Consider the following 18563-nt stretch of genomic DNA (forward strand, 5'->3'; position numbering starts at 1 on the left):
ATAAAGTACTGTTACATGATACCACATGAATGAATCTTGAAAACATGCTAACTGAAAAAGCCAAGCATAAAGACCATACTTTTTATGATTCCATTGATATGAAATGTCCAGAATAGGCAAATCTATAGACACAGAAAGTAGATTAGTGGTTGTTTAGGACTAGAGGAGGTGGAGTGGAGAATGAGGAGTGACTGCTAATATATGGATACATTTTGGTGACAAAATGTTATAAAATTAGATTGTGGTGATAGTCTGTGAATATACTAAAAACCATTGATTGTAAACATTAATTGGGTGAATTTTATGGTCTGTGAATTATGTCTCAATAAAGCTGTCTAAAAACTTAAAAGTTAGAGCCGTTAAAACAGGGCAAAATAAGGGCATATATTCCAATGTACTAATAGCTGTAATTGAAGTTTGGTGTGTTATTTTTTGTAGCCTCCAGTATAAAGATTTAGCATGGCTCTTTTGCAAGGGTACATGCATATCAGTGTAGTGTTCAGATATTAAAAGCCTTTATTGAAGGAAATAAGAGAAGACCTGAATAAATGTGTAAAGATGTGAAGATGCAATGTTATAAAGACAACAATTCTCTGTAGATTTCCTAATAATGTAATGAATTCCCAGTCAAAACTCCAGCAGGACTTGCTTATAATGTTATAATGACTAACTCTGAAATTCATAAATAAGAATGTAGGTGTAATAATAACAACCCCACAAAAAGAGTATTTAATAAAGTAGAGAACTTGCCCCAGTTGGCTTACAGGTCTCGGAAAGCCATTATAATAAAAACGGTGTGACTAGTGCAGAGAGAGGCAAATATGTGATGGAACAAAAGAATGCCCAGAAGCAGACCTGAGCATGTATGGAAAATTCCTGTGTGTAAGAGATTGCAGAATAATCCAGTATGTCAAAGTATCATAATTATGGAATCAACGCATGTCAGTGAAGAAATCAGCAAGATGGTAAAACTGGTAACAGCATTTGGAGAACTGAGGAAAGAAAAAGTGTTGAAATAAGGTTTGTTATGCACAACACTGGTTAACCTCCGGCAAGGTAATAAAACCATAATCTTACCACACAGAAATTATTTGCATATCTACCAGATTAAAAAATCTACAAGTTAACATAATTTTACAGAGTATAGGTTTTAATAGTAAATAGCAAGCCAAACAAGATATATACTCCCTAGGGAATTAAATGTTCCTTGGGTGGGCCTGTCAGACCGTGCTCCAAGGTGACCTTGAGAGGACATGCAGTCTTCCTTTTGCCTTGTTTCCAAGCTCTTATAACAAGTAGATGAGTTATTTCTTGCTTATCCATGCAGGAAAGAATTAAATGTAGCTCAGACTGTACACAAAAATGGATTCTAGATTATATTTGTGTGTTTGCAATAGTATTTTCTCTACTTTATGTATTTGAAGCATTTCTTATTAATGAAATGAGAAAATGCATTCTTAAAACACTAGACAGTACTTTCAATAAATGAGTTATGTCTATATCTAAAAAAATCCTGTTTAATAAAAAAATTAGTTTGTGGCATGATATGCTTATTGTGATATTAACATAAATCTAGAAATACTATAGAATTTCCATGAATTCATGTACATGTGTATACAAACATGAAGGACTTGAAGAATCTGAATCTAATCTTTTATACCTCAGAAAAGATGAATAAAATGTAACATTATTTTGTTAATAATTATTATATTCTGCTAAAGTCAAGTCTGTTGTGCCAGGTAAAGATATAATAATTTTAGCTTTTATTAACAGATTAATTTAGGCACAGTAATATTTTAACTAGTTTGTTTGAGCATAAGTGATTCCTGAATTGAATATCATTAGAACACAAGGAGTTCAGTGTTCTACCTAAGGAGTGGGAGGGGGAAACTTATGAAGTATTTAAAGAAGCAAGACAAATAAAATACTTGACTGGAACAAGTGGGAAGTTCCTAGTTAGAGGTGAGTTGGCGGTTTCTGATTGGCTAAGCTTAAGTTTTGTTTTTACTGTTTACAGTGAGTTGAGTTTCCATTTGCTTGTATAGGAACCATCTTTGCTGAAGGCCTCCCAATTCATTATTACTATTTTTATTTTTTGAGATGGAGTGTCACTCTTGTCACCCAGGCTGGAATGCAGTGGTGCAATCTTGGCTCACTGCAACCTCCGCCTCCTGGGTTCAAGCAATTCTCCTGTCTCAGCCTCCCGAGTAGCTGGGATTACAGGCGCCCGCCACCACGCCTGGCTAATTTTTGTATTTTTAGTAGAGACGGGGTTTCACCATGCTGGCCAGGCTGGTCTCAAACTCCTGACCTCAAGTGATCTGCCTGCCTCAACCTCCCAAAGTGCTGGCATTACAGGCGTGAGCCACCGTGCCCAGTCCCAATTATTTTAGCACTTTGAAACATATAATATTTACCTGGCACACCAAATTTATGTTTATATCTAGTGTGTTATATATGGCATGTCAAATCATTGGGGGAAAAGATGTGGTTTTTTAAAAACAATCTTGGGAAACATGGCAAAAGATTAGGGAAAAAATTACACAGCACTATCTTGTACCATTTATTTAAATTATAAACGATTAAATATGACATATTAAAGAGTAAAACACAGGTAAAACTATGTTATATAATCTTTGTAGAGGGAAGGTTTTTCTAAGTATGCCCTCAAAATCAGTAATGTTAAAGAAAAGGGTGATAGTTACGACTAAGTAAAAATTTCAATATTGGGGAGACTTTTATTAAAGCTAAACGCAAATGTGAAAAGGGGATATTTTAACAGTACGTTTCAGAGACTGTATGTTTCTAGCCCTTGAAAATGAGTCTGTAAGTGAACAGATGGGCAAGAATGGTCCAAATGGGTAGATAGCCTTTTCAGTCGGTCACTTCCTCTTTCCCTGCTTGTAAACGGAGCTGATGGTCACTGCCCAGAGTCTTATTTATGGAAGTGGTACCTGTATTCTCAGAATAAGAAGTTTTTGTGATGGAAATAACTTGTCTTCTAATGACATTTTCCCTTACCTGTGAAGTTTTCTTCCCTCCCACCACCCACACCTAACCACCCTTGTAAGAACAACTTCAGTTTTCCCCTATGTGATGTGAAAAATTTAGGGAACTTGATATATCCAAGATAAAAATGAATGTCTAGTGTAAAATATTAGAGTGCATTGGGAAGTCTGAACTTCCAATGGGGGAAAAAAAACAAAAAACAAAACTCCACTTAATTGAGGACACTGCACTTTTTTTTTTTTTTTGAGATGGAGTTTTGCTCTTGTCGCCCAGGCTGGAGTGCAATGGCGCGATCTTGGCTCACCACAACCTCCGCCTCCTGGGTTCAAGCGATTCTCCCTGCCTCAGCCTCCCGAGTAGCTGGGATTACAGGCATTCGCCACAATACCTGGCTAATTTTTGTATTTTTAGTAGAGACGGAGTTTCACCATGTTGGCCAGGCTGGTCTCGAACTCCTGACCTTAGGTGATCCACCTGCCTCGGCCTCCCAAAGTGCTGAGATTACAGGCGTGAGCCACCGCACCCATTGTACATCTTAGAATTAAAAAACAAAAACAAAAACAAAAAACAACCACAAAAAACCACGCAAAACTTCTCCTCTTTTTTTAATGACTTTACCTCTTTTTTTAATGACTCTAGCTCTTCTCTGTGAGATGTGTACTGTTAAGGAGAGTGGAAATGGGAGGAGATTGGCAATTCTATTGTAATACAGGGCAGGACTTACTCTTAACCTCTTTCTGGAAATTTCCTTCTCTGAGTGGACCTGCCCCCATTGTGTGCCTGTCAGATATCTGTGGGTCAACAAACTGGCCGAAGATTCTGCAAGGCAGATTGGTCCTTACCTTCTTTATGTTACTTCAGCTTTCTGTGGTGTGTATTTAGTGGGAAATTAGACAGTTTATTAAAAATAAAGTACTTTACAAAATAAGTACCATTGCCTTTGGGAATGTATTTTTTGGAAATAATTAGGCAAGTGAGTAAAGGGGCTTATTAACAGTAGTTTGTAATGCCAAAACTTTGGGAGTAACCTACATGCCTGAAAATGAGGGACAGGTAACAAATTATCATTATTTCCAGTCAGCAGCATGTTGCAGATGCTGTGATAAAGCAACTCTGGATTTATTGAGAAGAAAAGATTCAGAATAATTCCTATATATAATCCATTATACTGTATACCATAACCCATTATAATAAGTATCTTTAATAAAGTTTTATTAAAATATGTATAGATTTACTTGGGAAAAAACCTGGAAGGATATATACAAGATACAACCCTATCTTTGGGTGGAGACCTGTGGAGTAATTTCAGTTAACTTATTTTTTGTGTACTAGAATGAAAAAATAAAGTTATTAGGGCTGTATTTCAGGCATGTTTGACACATAACAGTAGATTTTTGTTACTTGATTTTTAAAATTGATAAGAAATGGAGGTAAGATGTATAAAAATAATTGGAAGCCTTATGTTGTGTAATTGCACTGGTGTAGACTTTTCTCACAGGACAAAGAAATAAAAAACCTCACTCTGCCTTTTTAATTAACAGATCTTCTCACTCAGATATGGCAACAAGCAGCCTTCACTTTGCATCATGTGATACACAACAGGCGCCCAGACAGCGCGGAGCGTCTACTGTGAGCAGGTCAGGAAGGGTTGTGGGCATTCCTGGGGGAAGAGGGGAGGACAATCCCACCCTTGAAGGAATATGATACTGATATTTGCATAGTGCATTGCGTTTGACAAACCAGTGAGGTCAGGAGAGGCCTAGGCAAGTAGAGTGCCCATTTTATAAATCAGGGAAGGAGATATGGTGGCTGCTCAGGGACTCAGTGAATAGGTGGCACTGTTACATGAAAGCAAAACAAAATTCAACTTTGGGGCACAACTCCCTTTCAAGTCCCTTTTATCTTTAAATATTTTTAGCTATTATTTTTATTATAAAATAATAAATCACACTGCCAAACATTGGGGAAAATGGAGGAAAGGAGAAACAACCGTAATGATGATCACTTGAACACAGAATTTTGGTGTATTTCCTTCCAGTCTTTTTCCTAGGCATGTGCTTCTTGATACAGTTGTAACCATAATAGATTTTTTTGTCAAATATTATATTATGATTATTTCTTTCTTACATTTTTCGCATAATCTTGGTTTAAAAATATATTTTAAGAAGTGTTCATTGTAGAAAATTCAGAGCTATAGAAAGCACAAAGAGAATGAAATATGTATTACTATAATCCTGATTATTTTTGTGTGTATTCCTTTTCTCCTCAAATATAGAGATATTAAATTTTTTTCTTAATTGGAATCATATTAAATATACTGTTCAGTAATCTACTTCTTAAAATTTAATATATCATGATATTTTCCCCTTCCATTAGATATTTTTCTGTGGTATCATACTTGGTTAATTTTTGTTCCTTTCCATATCATTTTAGAATTAACAGATTCTCTCTTTGAACATGAAGGTTTTTTTTATGAGTTATTAAGGCAGCTCTGTTAAAGCTGTTTTAGTACATGAGAAAGTACTTTTCATCCATCCTTAGAGGTTTATTAAACTTTTAGAATTATACAGCAGATCCTTAGCATTTTGGATTTTGCATTTGAAATTTCAGCTATGCGTGTGTTCTTTATACTCATGGGTTTGGTAGTTTGTCTTAGGATTCTACCCTCGCAATATATAGAAAAGGTTACAGAATGGAGATAAAGTGAAAATAACTTCTAAGGATCTTAAGGCATTTGTTTTCCATATCCTTTTTTTTACTGTGTGTGTCCCTGCTCATGGAATTTTGTGTTTTCTTCAAAAAGAAGTGCTCTTCCTTCATAGTTATCCTCTAACTCATTCGATAGTTTCCTAAGTAACTACTGTATCAACATTTATAATGCTGAGTTTGAAAGCTCTAATAAAATAAATAAAAATTACTGAAAGCATTAATAAATAAGGGCATGACACGCACAGGCAGCAACAAGCTGCATCTGTAGACTGGAAGTCTTTAGCATGCACGTAGTTGTTGAAGTGATGAACCACACCTGTATTTCCCGGAGAGCCATAACAAAAGAGAAGAGAATGGAGGAAGGAACCTTTTGGGAACACAGAACATTGAAGCATGGCTGGGACAGTGACCATTCAAACAAGAGCTACATAGATGTGTGAGAGAGGAAGACTCTACAAGTTGGTGGCCACAGGACAGGCAAGGGACTTGGGGGAAGGGTGAGTTCTGGAATGCAGTCAGCAGAGCCAGGTGTGGCAAAGAGGTCTTCACGGATACAGGTGGAAAAGTATCCTTTGCATTTCATAGTTAGGTCATTGGAGACCTTTAGCTCATAAGGTTTTAGGGAAGTTGAGGCAGGAGTCAGGCAGCATGGCTAAAAGTCAGTGGGAGGTGGGGAAGTAGGGAGAGTGAGCATCAGTTGTTTTCTGAAGCTCCTGCCTGTGAATAGAAGGAGTGGGAGAAGGGTGTGTTAGGAGAGAAAGCAAGATTGAGGGAGTTATCTTTCTTGCTAGTTTTACTTTAAATAGAAATGAATGAGATTTGTGTATATTTCTGAGTCGGGAAGGAGTCAAAGAGAGGAAGAGGTTAAAATTATATAAAAGAGGAAATGGAGGTGAAATATAAGAAATAATTGAGAAGTGTGTTTTCGTGATAGCACAGGGTGGGCATCCCTAATCCAAAGATCCAAAATACTCTAGTGAGCATTTTTTTGTTTTTTTTGAGTGTCATGTGGGTGCTCAAAAAGTTTCAGATTTTGGAGCATTTCAATTTTGGATTTTCAGATTAGGGATGCTCAACCTGTACTCACATTTGCAGTTTTCATAGTCTTTTTCTTTTTAAAAACTAAACAATAGACATTCTCACTCTGCCTTTTAATTGACAGGTCTTCTAATGCATGTGTCAAAGAATAAACATAATGTGAAGCAGCCTAAAATGACACTTGCAAAGTGGAGGAAGCTTGGGTGTGGACAAGAAGTGTGGCTCTTATGGAGTTAGTCTGAACAGAAAATGATAGTGCCATACCTCATATGTTACTCCTCCTGGTACTCCTCATTCCACAACCAGCTATTTGCTTCTTAACACAAAGTTGTGAGGCAGCCAAGGAGAGAGTTTGGGTCACCATTTAACAAGTGAGACACCCCGGATGTCAAGTGACATAGCCAAGTGCCACAGCCAGGCAGTGGTGGAATTATATCTTGATGCTCCACCTTCTAATTTCTGGGCTGGTGCACCTTTAAGAAACTCATTTGCCTCCTTGCTTATAATCCCTTTCACTTGTTTAGTCTTACAGAGTGTTTTGACAACCATGGTTTCTTTCGATTCTCCCTCCAACCTTGAAAGAGCCAAGAGAGAATCTTCCCACAAAAGGATCCTCATATCCAGAGAAGTACATGATCAGCTAAAATGCCTTGTCACTCTCAAATTCTTGGAATTAGAATTTCCTGCCATTGTCCTTAAAGGGCACCAGTGACAAACTTTAAGACATTTGACAGTTTTGTGTTCATCACTTCAAATCTGTTTACAAACTAGTTGTTGAAACAACTGTGTTAAGGTCACTGGAAAAATGAGGAAAGACTCTGCACCCTGGCCAGAGCTTTGTCATCACTTTACTTTCTCCTCTTACCACATCTCTTCATTAGAGGTGGGAGACCTGTTGTTGGCTCATCAAATATGTATTTTTCCATAGGAAATGGGCTGAACACAAGGTTACTCAATTTACAGTGTCTAAGATAAAGTGTGTCTTTTTTATTTACTTGAGAAAGTCATCAAAACAGAACAGGGGTCTAGGGCCTTAGAATTAAAGGAACGGAGAGAAAACCTTTCATAGACTTCTTTGTAGTTCACTTACCAAGCCTAGATATGTCAGCCCAGTGTGGGTACAGAACTTTGGTAGCTTTAGTTACCAAATCAAGGTTGGCATTGGGAAATCCCAGAATTACACAGGGAGTTCTGGCTGCTCAGGAGACTGAGTTCCAGAGACTGGTTTAGTGGGATGAGTTGTCCAAATGGCTCAATCATGAAGGTTACGGCAAAATGTTGGCCAAGGGCTTTTGAGAGAAGAGGGTGACTCTCCCTTGGATTGGTTAGTAAAGAATGTAGGATAGAGGGAGTTGTTTAATGAGTACAGAGTTTCAGTTTTGCAAGATGAAAAAGTTCTAAAGATTGAAGTGATGAACCACACCTGTGTGGTTCACACTGTGTGAATATACTTAACACCACTGATCTGTGTGCTTTAAAATGGTTAAGATGATAATTTTATGCTATGTGTATTTTACCACAATTAAAAAAAAGAATGCAGGACAGATTTCCCAGCTGTTATTACATAAAGTCTAGCTTTTACCTCCTTTGTGTTAGAAGAGTGCCAGGTGTATTTTCCATGCCATTATCACATCTGTACCATTCCGTCTTGGAACTATCCCTCTTAGTTTAACAACTACGACAAAAGAAACCCTTGACTGAGCTCGGGAAAGCTGAGGCAGGTTTTTGGGAATACATCCCACCTTCTGACTGTACTTATGTTACTCTTTCTTGCTTCTTCCGAATTCATTTAGCCTTCACCTAATGATCTGGCTTAGTTGCTTAACCAGAGTAGTTACCAGTGTTTGCCAAGAAGCCATTTCAAAATAAGCTATTTTTATTAGAGACATATTGGGCAATGTAAAAGTATTACCATATGTAACAATGCAATACTGAAAAGCAACTTATTATAATTGTGCTCATTAACAAATCAGGATAGGAAGAAGGGGCATTAAGGTATAATAATTTAAAGGAATTTATATATCATGTTTTGGTTATGTAGACTAAGTGCTTTTTTAAAAAAATGAACAAAACCCAACTCTTTCTGTTAATTAACAGATCTACTAAAGTATACATAGCTTGAAGCACTGCAGCACACAGGGGTGGCTCTAGGTCAGAACTCTGCTCTTCTAGGGCCTAGACGCAGAGACCCCTGGCACCCAAGGCCTCAGTTCTGATGCCATTCTCTAACAAAAGAGACCAAGGCTCCTGGCTCATTCCAGCACCAGGGCAGGGAAAGTACAAGATGAACCTAGAAGATCTTGTGCCAGAAAGTAAAGAATTGCTGAAAAAAAGGACAGGGCTCGTCGAAAGAACATGGGAGCAACATAAAGGAGCTTCCAATTGCCAAATCCGGGACAATTTGAGAAAGAAAATAAATAATGACTGTAATGAGTTATATAGCCCACAGAATCAATTAATATGAATGTGTTCATAGTATATAAATAATTGGGTAAACATGTCAGTGGTGGGAGGGAGAGCTCTTCCCTACTCATTCTGACTAATGTAGAAGAAGTGATGGGAACGGAAAATTGCTGTTTGACAAACCACAATGGTAATGGGTACAGACAAGAACACTCAGTGGACACTAAAGTTAGGGGGCAATGTGTGTTGTGAAATGGGGTATCTGCAGAGTCTTGAGAACCTCCCCTGAAGATGCTTAGTGACTCCCAAGGGAACAGTAGTAACCTCACAGTAGAGACCACCCTAGCTATGCGGTCATCACCAGATATGTGCATGCAGCTCGTAGCCCTGATATCATGCACTGAGAACTCGGCATCACTGCTGTGGTTTTCTTGCCCAAAATGTCTCTTGTCCAAGTACTAACCAGGCTCGACCTTGCTTAGCTTCCAAAATCAGACAAGATCGGGTGTGTTCAGGGTGATGTGGCTGTAGACTCTTGCCCAAAATGTGTAGCCTGAATCTGATCATGAGGAAACGTCAGACAGACCAAAGGGCCATGCTGCAAAATAATTGCCAGCACCCTTCAAAAGTGTTATGTAAGATGTTATCTAGGGGAACTGGTTATACAAACTCTGTCCTATTTTTCCAACTTTTTGGAAGCCTGAAATTATTTGGAAATGAAAAGAAAAAAAAAAACTCTGCTTCCCCATTTGAGTCTGAAGGATGAGCACCCTATTATTCTTTCTTAGATGTAATATTTATATCATTCCTTTTATTGCATTATGTATTTGCATTTTTACCTTTTACATCTGCATTTTTATCTTTTCTGATGCTCATAATGGCAATGTTAATAATACCTGTTGGGTGGATATTGTCATATCCTCATATACTTTTCATAGCTGAGGAAACAAAGATTTGGAGAGGTTAATGACTTTCTTGGAAGTCTCGCCATCTAACACAGCCCACTGTAGACTATGAGCTTATGGGGTCCCTCCTCTCCCTTGGATAACTAATGAGAAATGGTAGCAGGAGTTTCTGTAGTCTGGCTGTCCAGCCACAGTTGCTTCTGAGATTCTGGACTCCACACAGCTGAATCAATAGACCTGAGACTTCTTGCCATGGAGCTCTTGAGGGCAGGGAGGTCTGGAGTCCACAGGTGCAGGGGACTTGGATTTGGATTGGCTTGCAAAAGAACCCTGGATACTTCCACACAAATTAGTAAAAGTCTCTGAAGAGTAAACTTGTCTGCCCATCATTCTGTGCATACAGATTCTAAGTGTTTAGTTCTCACTTTGGAAAAAAGGTTCCTTTTTGGCCTAAGTTGAAATATTGATGCAAGAGTCAGACCTATGGAGATCAAATTCTCAGCTTCGTTATTCACAAAGACTATGTTGGAGAATGTATTATAGCTTAGATGTGTGGAAAAATGGGCTTCTTTTTGACATAGCTCTGAATGGAATTTCAGCCCTAAAGTGCAGGCCTCCCTTGTGAGGGTCATGGTTGGGCGGTGTGGGGCAGTAGAGCCTGCCCTACTAGCTCACTGCATCACTGAGAGAATAGACTTTTCTGCACCCTCTTTCCCTGTAAGAAAGGGGCTGGGCCATTTATGCCCTGTGTTTCTTTCCAACTCACCAATCAGATAATTAATTCCTTTCTCAGAGGAGGAATGAAGAGGGGAGGAGGGAGAGGCAAGTCCAGGAGCATTCATCTAGTGAAGTCCCTACTCAGGGAAGTCCGAGGTGTCGGAGATAAGGATGTTCCTTTCCTCAGGGTACAGGAAGGGCACCTCTTGGATGAGGGTCTTGTCACCTGCTTCAGGGGAGAAGGGTGAGGGGATATGATTATTATATATTGGTTTTGTAGACTTTTATTTATTGTAACACAATAAAATCCCTTTTTTACCTTTTAATCAATAGATCTCATGAATCAGATATATTAATAGTAGAAGGTCATCTGATTATGAGCATAGTGCAGAGAAACTGCCAGGTCACCATGTATGTGTGCATATGTGGTTCTTAGCAGGGGAGTTGGGGCAGGTTGACACTTCTGGAGAATTGTAGTAATGCCTCAATATATATAAATGCTTATACTTTTAATTCCAGGAGCTTCCTCCATCTTTACAACTACTTTTTATAGTAGTAACTGCAGACTTAACGATCCCTATCTTACAGATAAGGAAGCTGAGACTTACAGAGGTAAAGTGAGTTGTTCAGTGTTACAGAACTGGGAAGTGGTAGAGAAAAGACTTTTCCTTTCTTCTTATTTAAAATACTACTTTTATGTTTCAAAATTTTTATAAATCAGTTTTTCATTATAAAAGTAATGTGAGCAGAGTTCAGATAATTTGGAAAGAGGAGAAAAAAGTCACCAGTTATTTCCCTGTCTAACATAAGCGAGTAAAAATTATGATTTCTAGAGGAAAGAGACAAAACCTCCAGAAAAGTAATAGAAAATGGCCTTGGGAGGCTGCAGCCTAGTTCTCTAGGATCACAGTTTCAGTGGAACCAATATATTGTGGGAAACATTTGACTTCTCTTGAGGCAAAAGGGAGTCAGGAAATGAATAAAAGGATCTGATTCCAGAGCCCAGATGCTCATTTACTATGAAGTTTTTTTTGTAACCAAGCTTATAAAGTAATTACTAAAGTAAGAATTGGAATGTAAGTGATAATGATATAGTATAGTTCCAAATTTTTATAAGTTATGTGTTCATTTTATATATATATATATTTTTTTTTTTAAATAGACTAAAAAATTCATCCTGCCTTAACTTAACATATCTTTTAAATTAGAAACATGAGGAGTCGTCACCTCACTGAAGATATATATTATGAAGGGCACTCGGGCATGTCTCTAGCAGGGCAGGAATATGAATATGTGGGCTGAGCACCACAGTTTTTGGAGAGTTAGACATGGTTGTTAACTTGCATAGGGCTTGAAAGTTCACAAAACACACTCATAATAACCATTGCCTTTGCTTCTGCAGACATTGTGAAGTGAGAGCACTTCAAAGATGAGCCTAGGGACTCAGGGAAGTTAAGGGACATTGTGAAGGTCACAAGGCTAGAGAATGGCTTGGCTGACTTCTAATTTCCAGTCCAGGAATCTTTTCATTATTTACATCATGCTATACTTGAGGGGGATGCTATGCTGACGAGCCTCTTGCAAAAAATGCTGGAGTGCTTTTTTTTTTTTTTTTTTTGAGACAGAGTCTCGCTCTGTTGCCAGACTGGAATGCAGTGGCGCGATCTCAGCTCACTGCAACCTCCACAGTGGTTGGGATTACAGGTGTGGGCCACCATGCCCAGCTAATTTTTGTATTTTGAGTAGAGACGGGGTTTCACCATGTTGGCCAGGCTGGTCTGGAGCTCCTGACCTCGTGATCCACCCACCTCGGCCTCCCAAAGTGCTGGGATTACAGGTGTGAGCCACCGCACCTGGCTATACTGGACTGTTTTTAAATTGCCTTGCTCATCATTCCAGTCTGGTTGGACAGGTATGGTGAGCCAATTTCCAGTTCATGTGGTAGGTGTGGGTAGCTACTTTAGGTTCTTAATCTGAGGAGGCAGAATGATGAGCATCTGTTTTAGGAAGAGAAGAGTAACCTGAGAGTGGTATCCCAGTATGTCTGATGTGTGCTGGAGTTTGAGAACCATGGAGTCAAAGCAGTAATAGGAAGGCATTCTTGGAGAGCATTTCAGAATTCAGATCTGAAGTGATGAGAGTCTCAATTAATGTGATGGCAGTGGAAATGAAGGGGAACACGTGTGTCCGAGAGATACTTGACAGAAGTCTTGGCCATGGTGAAAGTTGCTCTCCTGGTCATTCCTTACAGAACCCATGGTAGCCCTAGTGTGCTGGAGAGGGGTGTTAATTCCAGGTGAGCATCATCGTAAACCACTCAGAAGAGCTGAGTTTACGTGCTCGGAGGTGCTGAGCTCCCACTTTGTGTATCTAAGTGGGGGTGTGTATAGTGTATCCTCCCAGGTGACAGTGTGGCCAGCTGAGATGCAGAGGTGGATGTTTGGCAAGAGGACTAATATCTGTTCACAGTCTGTTTCCTGGTAATGAAGGATGAGGTGTAACCTTAGCGAGAATTGGCAGGAGTTAAAATGGGAGCACCTGATATTCGAAGGGAACGGATGTTGAGAAAAAGAGTGAGGATTTCAGAGCTGATGTATTTTCTTTTGTTCAAGGAATAAAATACATCCTCTCTGCCACTATGGTTTCTGGCTTTTGCCTGTTTTCTGTCCTCATTTTCTCTCATTCTCTGCCTTGCTCATCACATTCCCAGTTTAGAATCCCCCCTCTGCCCTCAACCTAGATATTCCCATCGCTGGCTCCATTATACAGCAATTGGATGTCACCTTTTTGGAGAGCTTTTCCTGACCATCCTCAGTAATGTTGGGCCTTCTCCTCACCCCTGCCTCCCACCAAAACTAGGTTCTCTTCCAGACCACTTATCCCAATCAGGGATGACCCTGGTCAGTTCTTGGTCTACTTGTGCAAATCTGTCTTCCCTTCTCCAGTAGAATGAAAGCTCTTTGAGAGCCTGGGATCCTGTGTGTCTTGTTCATTGCTGTATTGCCAGCACCTAGAAGAGTACCTGGCACATATTTAGCATAAATATTAGTTGAAAGGGCTTTAGGCAAATATTTGATGAGGGGGACAGAGGTAGGCGATGGGGAAAGAAATGGGTCTATAGACCCCAGGCAACACACGGTGACCAACCTGGATTGGACGGTAGAGATGAGACAGGATAAATTCAAGAGATGTTCAGAATGTAACACTGACAAAATTTCGTGATGGACTGTTATAGGAGGCGTCAGGCAACTTTCTTGTGAAAAATCTTGCTGTGAGAGGTTTGTGAACTCCTAGCATTCTTACTTGATCTCTTCATTCACTGGAAACTTAAGGGCAAAGCAATTCTTAGCCCTCCATCAAGAGCTTGCCTCGGTTCTACTCCATCCTAGAGGAGGTGTCTCAAACTCTAGGCATGAAGAAATCTCTGTTTCTACTCAGAGCAGTTGTACCCGTCCATCCGCCCATTCACCACTCAACATATTTTTTGAGCACGTAATATGTTCTAGGTATTGTCGAAGGCACTGGTGCACAGGAATGACTAAAACAACCTCCTTGCATTTATGTCCTAGAGAGGAAAGACAGACAAGCATGTCTACAAATGCTACATGCACAAGATACTTTTGGATGGTAATAATGGTGGGAGAAAAAACCCTGAGACAGGATGGGATGGGGTCAGCCAGGCTGCTCTGCGTTAGATTAGATCTGAATAACAAGAAGGAGCCATGAGAAGACCTGCGAGGAGAGGAGGGTTCTGGCCTTGCCTTCATAACCTATTCCTGCTAGAAGAGTCACTGAAGGGGCACTTTGCTTTCATGTTTTAAAGAATGAAATTGAAGAGGTTGGTGGGATGGAAGCTCAACTTCAAATACTTATCAAGTTTATTTATTTTTATTTCATTTTATTTATTTATTTATTTATTTAGTTTTTGAGATAGCGTCTCGTTCTGTTGCCCAGGCTGGAGTGCAGTGGCATGGTCTTGGCTCACTGCAACCTCTGCCTTCCAGGTTCAAGCAATTCTCCTGCCTCAGCCTCCTGAGTAGCTGGGATTATAAAGAATGCACCACCACACCCAGCCTAGCTAATTTTTGTATTTTTAGTAGAGATGGGGTTTCACCATGTTGGCCAGGCTGGTCTCAAACTCCTGACCTCAAATGATCCACCTGCCTCGGCCTCCCAAAGTGCTGGGATTAGAGGCATGAGCCATCATGCCTGTCTCATTTATTTATTTTTTTTGAGATGGAGTTTCACTCTTGTCGCCCAGGCTGGAGTACAATGGTGCAATCTTGGCTCATTGCAACCTCCGCCTCCTGGGTTCAAGTGATTCTCCTGCCTCAGCCTCCCAAGTAGCTGGGATTACAGGCATGTGCCACCACACCCGGCTAGTTTTGTATTTTTAGTAGAGATGGGGTTTCACCATGTTGGTCAGGGTGGTCTCTAACTCCTGACCTCAAGTGATTCACCTGCCTTGGCCTCCCAAAGTGCTGGGATTACAGGCACTTTGAGCCTGTAATCAGCCACCACGCCCAGCCTCATTTTATTTTTTTGAGACAAAGTCTCTATCGCTCAGGCTGGAGTACAGTGGCGTGATCATGGCTCACTACAGCCACAAACTCCTGAGCTCAAGCATCCTCCCACTGCAATGCCTGTAGCTGGGATTACAGGCACACACCACATGCCTGGCTGTTTAAAAAAACTTTTTTATAGAGACGAGTGCTCACTCTGTTGCCCAGGCTGGTCTTGAACTCCCGGCCTCAAGCATTCCTCCTGCCTCAGTCTCCTAAAGTGCTGGGCATGAGCCAAACATGCCTGCTGGTTTATTTCTTATCAGCATTTTTGTTTGCCAAATCATCCTACTGCTCATTTACTTACTGAAATATTTCCCTTTTACAAGTCGTTACACAAAACATTTTAGAGATGGCTTTAAAGAACAAAATCTCTGTCAATCATAACTGATTAATATATAATTTTCAAAAGATAAAATCATGACTCTCATATAGATACAAAAATGAACATGTTAAGGATTTTATTTAATCACTGATTATTAATTATAGATGAGGCCATTTGGCAGATGTTTTAACAGGTTCAAAGGAGAAATCAAAACAGAACAAATTTCTGTGAAGTAAAGTACTGTTGAAATTAATATGCAAATTCTGGAAAACTAACTTATTCCACGGTCGGGGAGGGAAGTTAGTTGAACCTCTACTGGCCAGGACAAAATTAACATGCCTATAGACAACAGTTATTTTGCACTGCTATTAGTTACCTACAATTTACAGAGTTGTAATTTCCCTGAGAATGAGAATCTAATTACCTGTAGAGGTCTCCTCTAGAGTCTGAACAGTGCATGGTTTTCCAATGAAGCACATTTTTTTCCTATGTATAACCAGCCTGTCCTGTCTCCAGAATCCACACACACACACATACACACACACACACACACACACACACACACACACACACACTCTCCCTGGGGACAACTTGCTGATCGTAAAGCTATAGAAATTCTCTGTGCTTTTTTCTTGATCTTTAGTTCATCATCAACCAAGGTGGATCTCAAGAGTGGCCTCGAAGAATGTGCTGTGGCATTGAACTTATTTCTAAGCAACAAATTTACAGACGCCTTAGAATTGCTTCGCCCCTGGTAATTTACTTTGTGTCTTTTAGATAAAATATCTTTCAGATGTTTCTGATGATTCTTTGACGTCATGCTTGTAAATTAATTTAGCTGTTCCCATCTGAATATTGATAAGCTAATTTAGTTCAGACCTCTTTGGTCACTTTTAAAATTCAATTTAGAAATCTGAGTTTTCAAATATAATTAGTAGAAAATTTCTGATTGTTTTGCATATTTTAATCTCTCTTGTTCAGATATTGTCATCTTATAAGTAGTTTTATAAGGCTTCAATTTTGCTTTCTTCAGTGAAATGTTTTTATGTTTGTTCCTTTTAAATATTACTGAGAAAATTTTCCTTTGAAATGGGGAGGGGAAGAACCAGAATATGCTGATCTCAATGCTATAAAGAAATTTAAGATAAGAAGACTATTATTGGGGTTCTCTATTTGTTCGACAAACAAGCAATTTAATTTCAATTAATAGTACCTGTTAAGTTTTCAGACGTGGCAATAAAACCTGTGCTTGCCTGTTTACTCGGCCTTTGTCTTGACAAGAATAATCGTACATTGTGCCCTCAAACACTTGCTTAGATGAAGCTTAGACCTCATATGATAATTTCCAAGATTACTTGGGCATAAAAGTCGGCAATCTCGTTCCTTACTTTGAGTGGTTACCAGGGTGACTGGACTCTGGTCATGTGAATCTTAGAGATTGACTGACCTGCTGAGGAGCTGCTATGGTAATTCTGTTAAGATTTAGAATAGCTGTAATCAAGATGGGTCAGCTATCGTTACACAGGTTAAGAACAAATGATGAAATCGATGGTGAAGCCCTGTAGTCTAAGGAAATTTTCCAGTGTTGTCTTCAATATTTGCCTCACAATCTCCACCTTGCCTGTCCTCTGCTTTTTTCCTTCTGTCCTCCTCTGTCCCTCAGACTTCTTTGTCTCCTGTCTCTACCTCCTTCTGTCTGCTTGTCGTTCCCTCTCTCGGTCTCTCCTTCTGTCTCTTTTCTCAGCCTACTTGCCTGTCTTCTTTGGGTTTTTAAATGCTTTTATTGATGAGCCATAGTTGTACCTATTTTTGGAGTACATGTGATAATTCCTTACCTGTATACAGTGTTCAGTGATCAATCAGGTTAACTGGGTTATCCATCACCTCAAACATTTATCTGTTCATAGTGTCAGGAACATTTATAATTATTCTCTTCTAGCTATTTTGAAATAATGATAAATTATTGTTAATTATAATTTCTCTATTATTAAATACTAGAAGTTATTGCTTCCATTTAACTGTATTTTTGTATCCATTATCTCCTTTGATTTTTATTCAAACAAATCTTTCTCTGCCACTGACACACAGCTGGTCATAACATGGAATGAAAATAAATGATTTAGTGTTGTATTCAGTCAGGTTAGTCTCCGATTTTTGTACATGTTTCAGTGTTTAAATGGCTCACGCCTGTAATCCCAGCACTTTGGGAGGCCGAGGCAGATGGATCACCTGAGGTCGGGAGTTCGAGACCAGCCTGACCAACAGGGAGAAACCCTGTCTCTACTAAAAATACAAAAAATTAGCCAGGCATGGTGGTGCATGCCTGTAATCCCAGCTACTCGGGAGGCTGAGGCAGGAGAATCACTTGAAACCGGGAGGCGGAGGTTGTGGTGAGCCGAGATTGTGCCATTGCACTTCAGCCTGGGCAACAAGAGCGAAACTCTGTCTCAAAAAAAATTAAATAAATAAAAATACTTTTCCCTCACTTGAATCTTTTTTTTTTTTTTTTTTTTTTGCTTCTTGAAAGAGCTTTCAGTTAAAAATGTGAGGTTTGAAACCACAATTAATGATTAACTTTGGGCTGCTCTGATTCCTTGTGGTTCTTTTGAACAGATAGTGCCCTCAATGTTCAGGACAAGCTGCAAATTACCAAAGGATGTTTAGACTATTTCCATGGAGGCAAAGAATAATGTGGCTTGCATTTGTTTTGCATGGCAGCAGGCTGTTATGCATTAATATTTAAATTAAAAACAAAACCATGCATTACCATTTTAAACCTTATAAATAATTAATACAGCTTAAGAAGTTTTGAGAAAATAAATGATGTTCTCATAGCCCGAAAATGTGGATGTCTGCCATCTGTTAGGACTAGTTCTAGTTGACATCCTTAAGAAT

General features: G+C 39.3%; 1 protein-coding gene across 11 annotated transcripts in view; it reads left to right on the plus strand.

Annotated features, from left to right (window-relative positions):
• TTC39B (tetratricopeptide repeat domain 39B) overlaps positions 1–18563 on the plus strand; it is a 194702-nt gene that overhangs the window by 127822 nt on the left and 48317 nt on the right. For all 11 annotated transcript variants that reach the window (XM_055092105.2, XM_055092106.2, XM_055092104.1 and 8 more), the window contains 2 exons: positions 4551–4646; positions 16312–16422. In XM_055092105.2, coding sequence (XP_054948080.1) covers positions 4551–4646; positions 16312–16422 — 207 coding nt within the window. The remainder of the gene's footprint in view (positions 1–4550; positions 4647–16311; positions 16423–18563) is intronic.

Source organism: Pan paniscus, chromosome 11 (genome assembly GCF_029289425.2).
Source record: "Pan paniscus chromosome 11, NHGRI_mPanPan1-v2.0_pri, whole genome shotgun sequence".
NCBI lineage: Eukaryota > Metazoa > Chordata > Mammalia > Primates > Hominidae > Pan > Pan paniscus.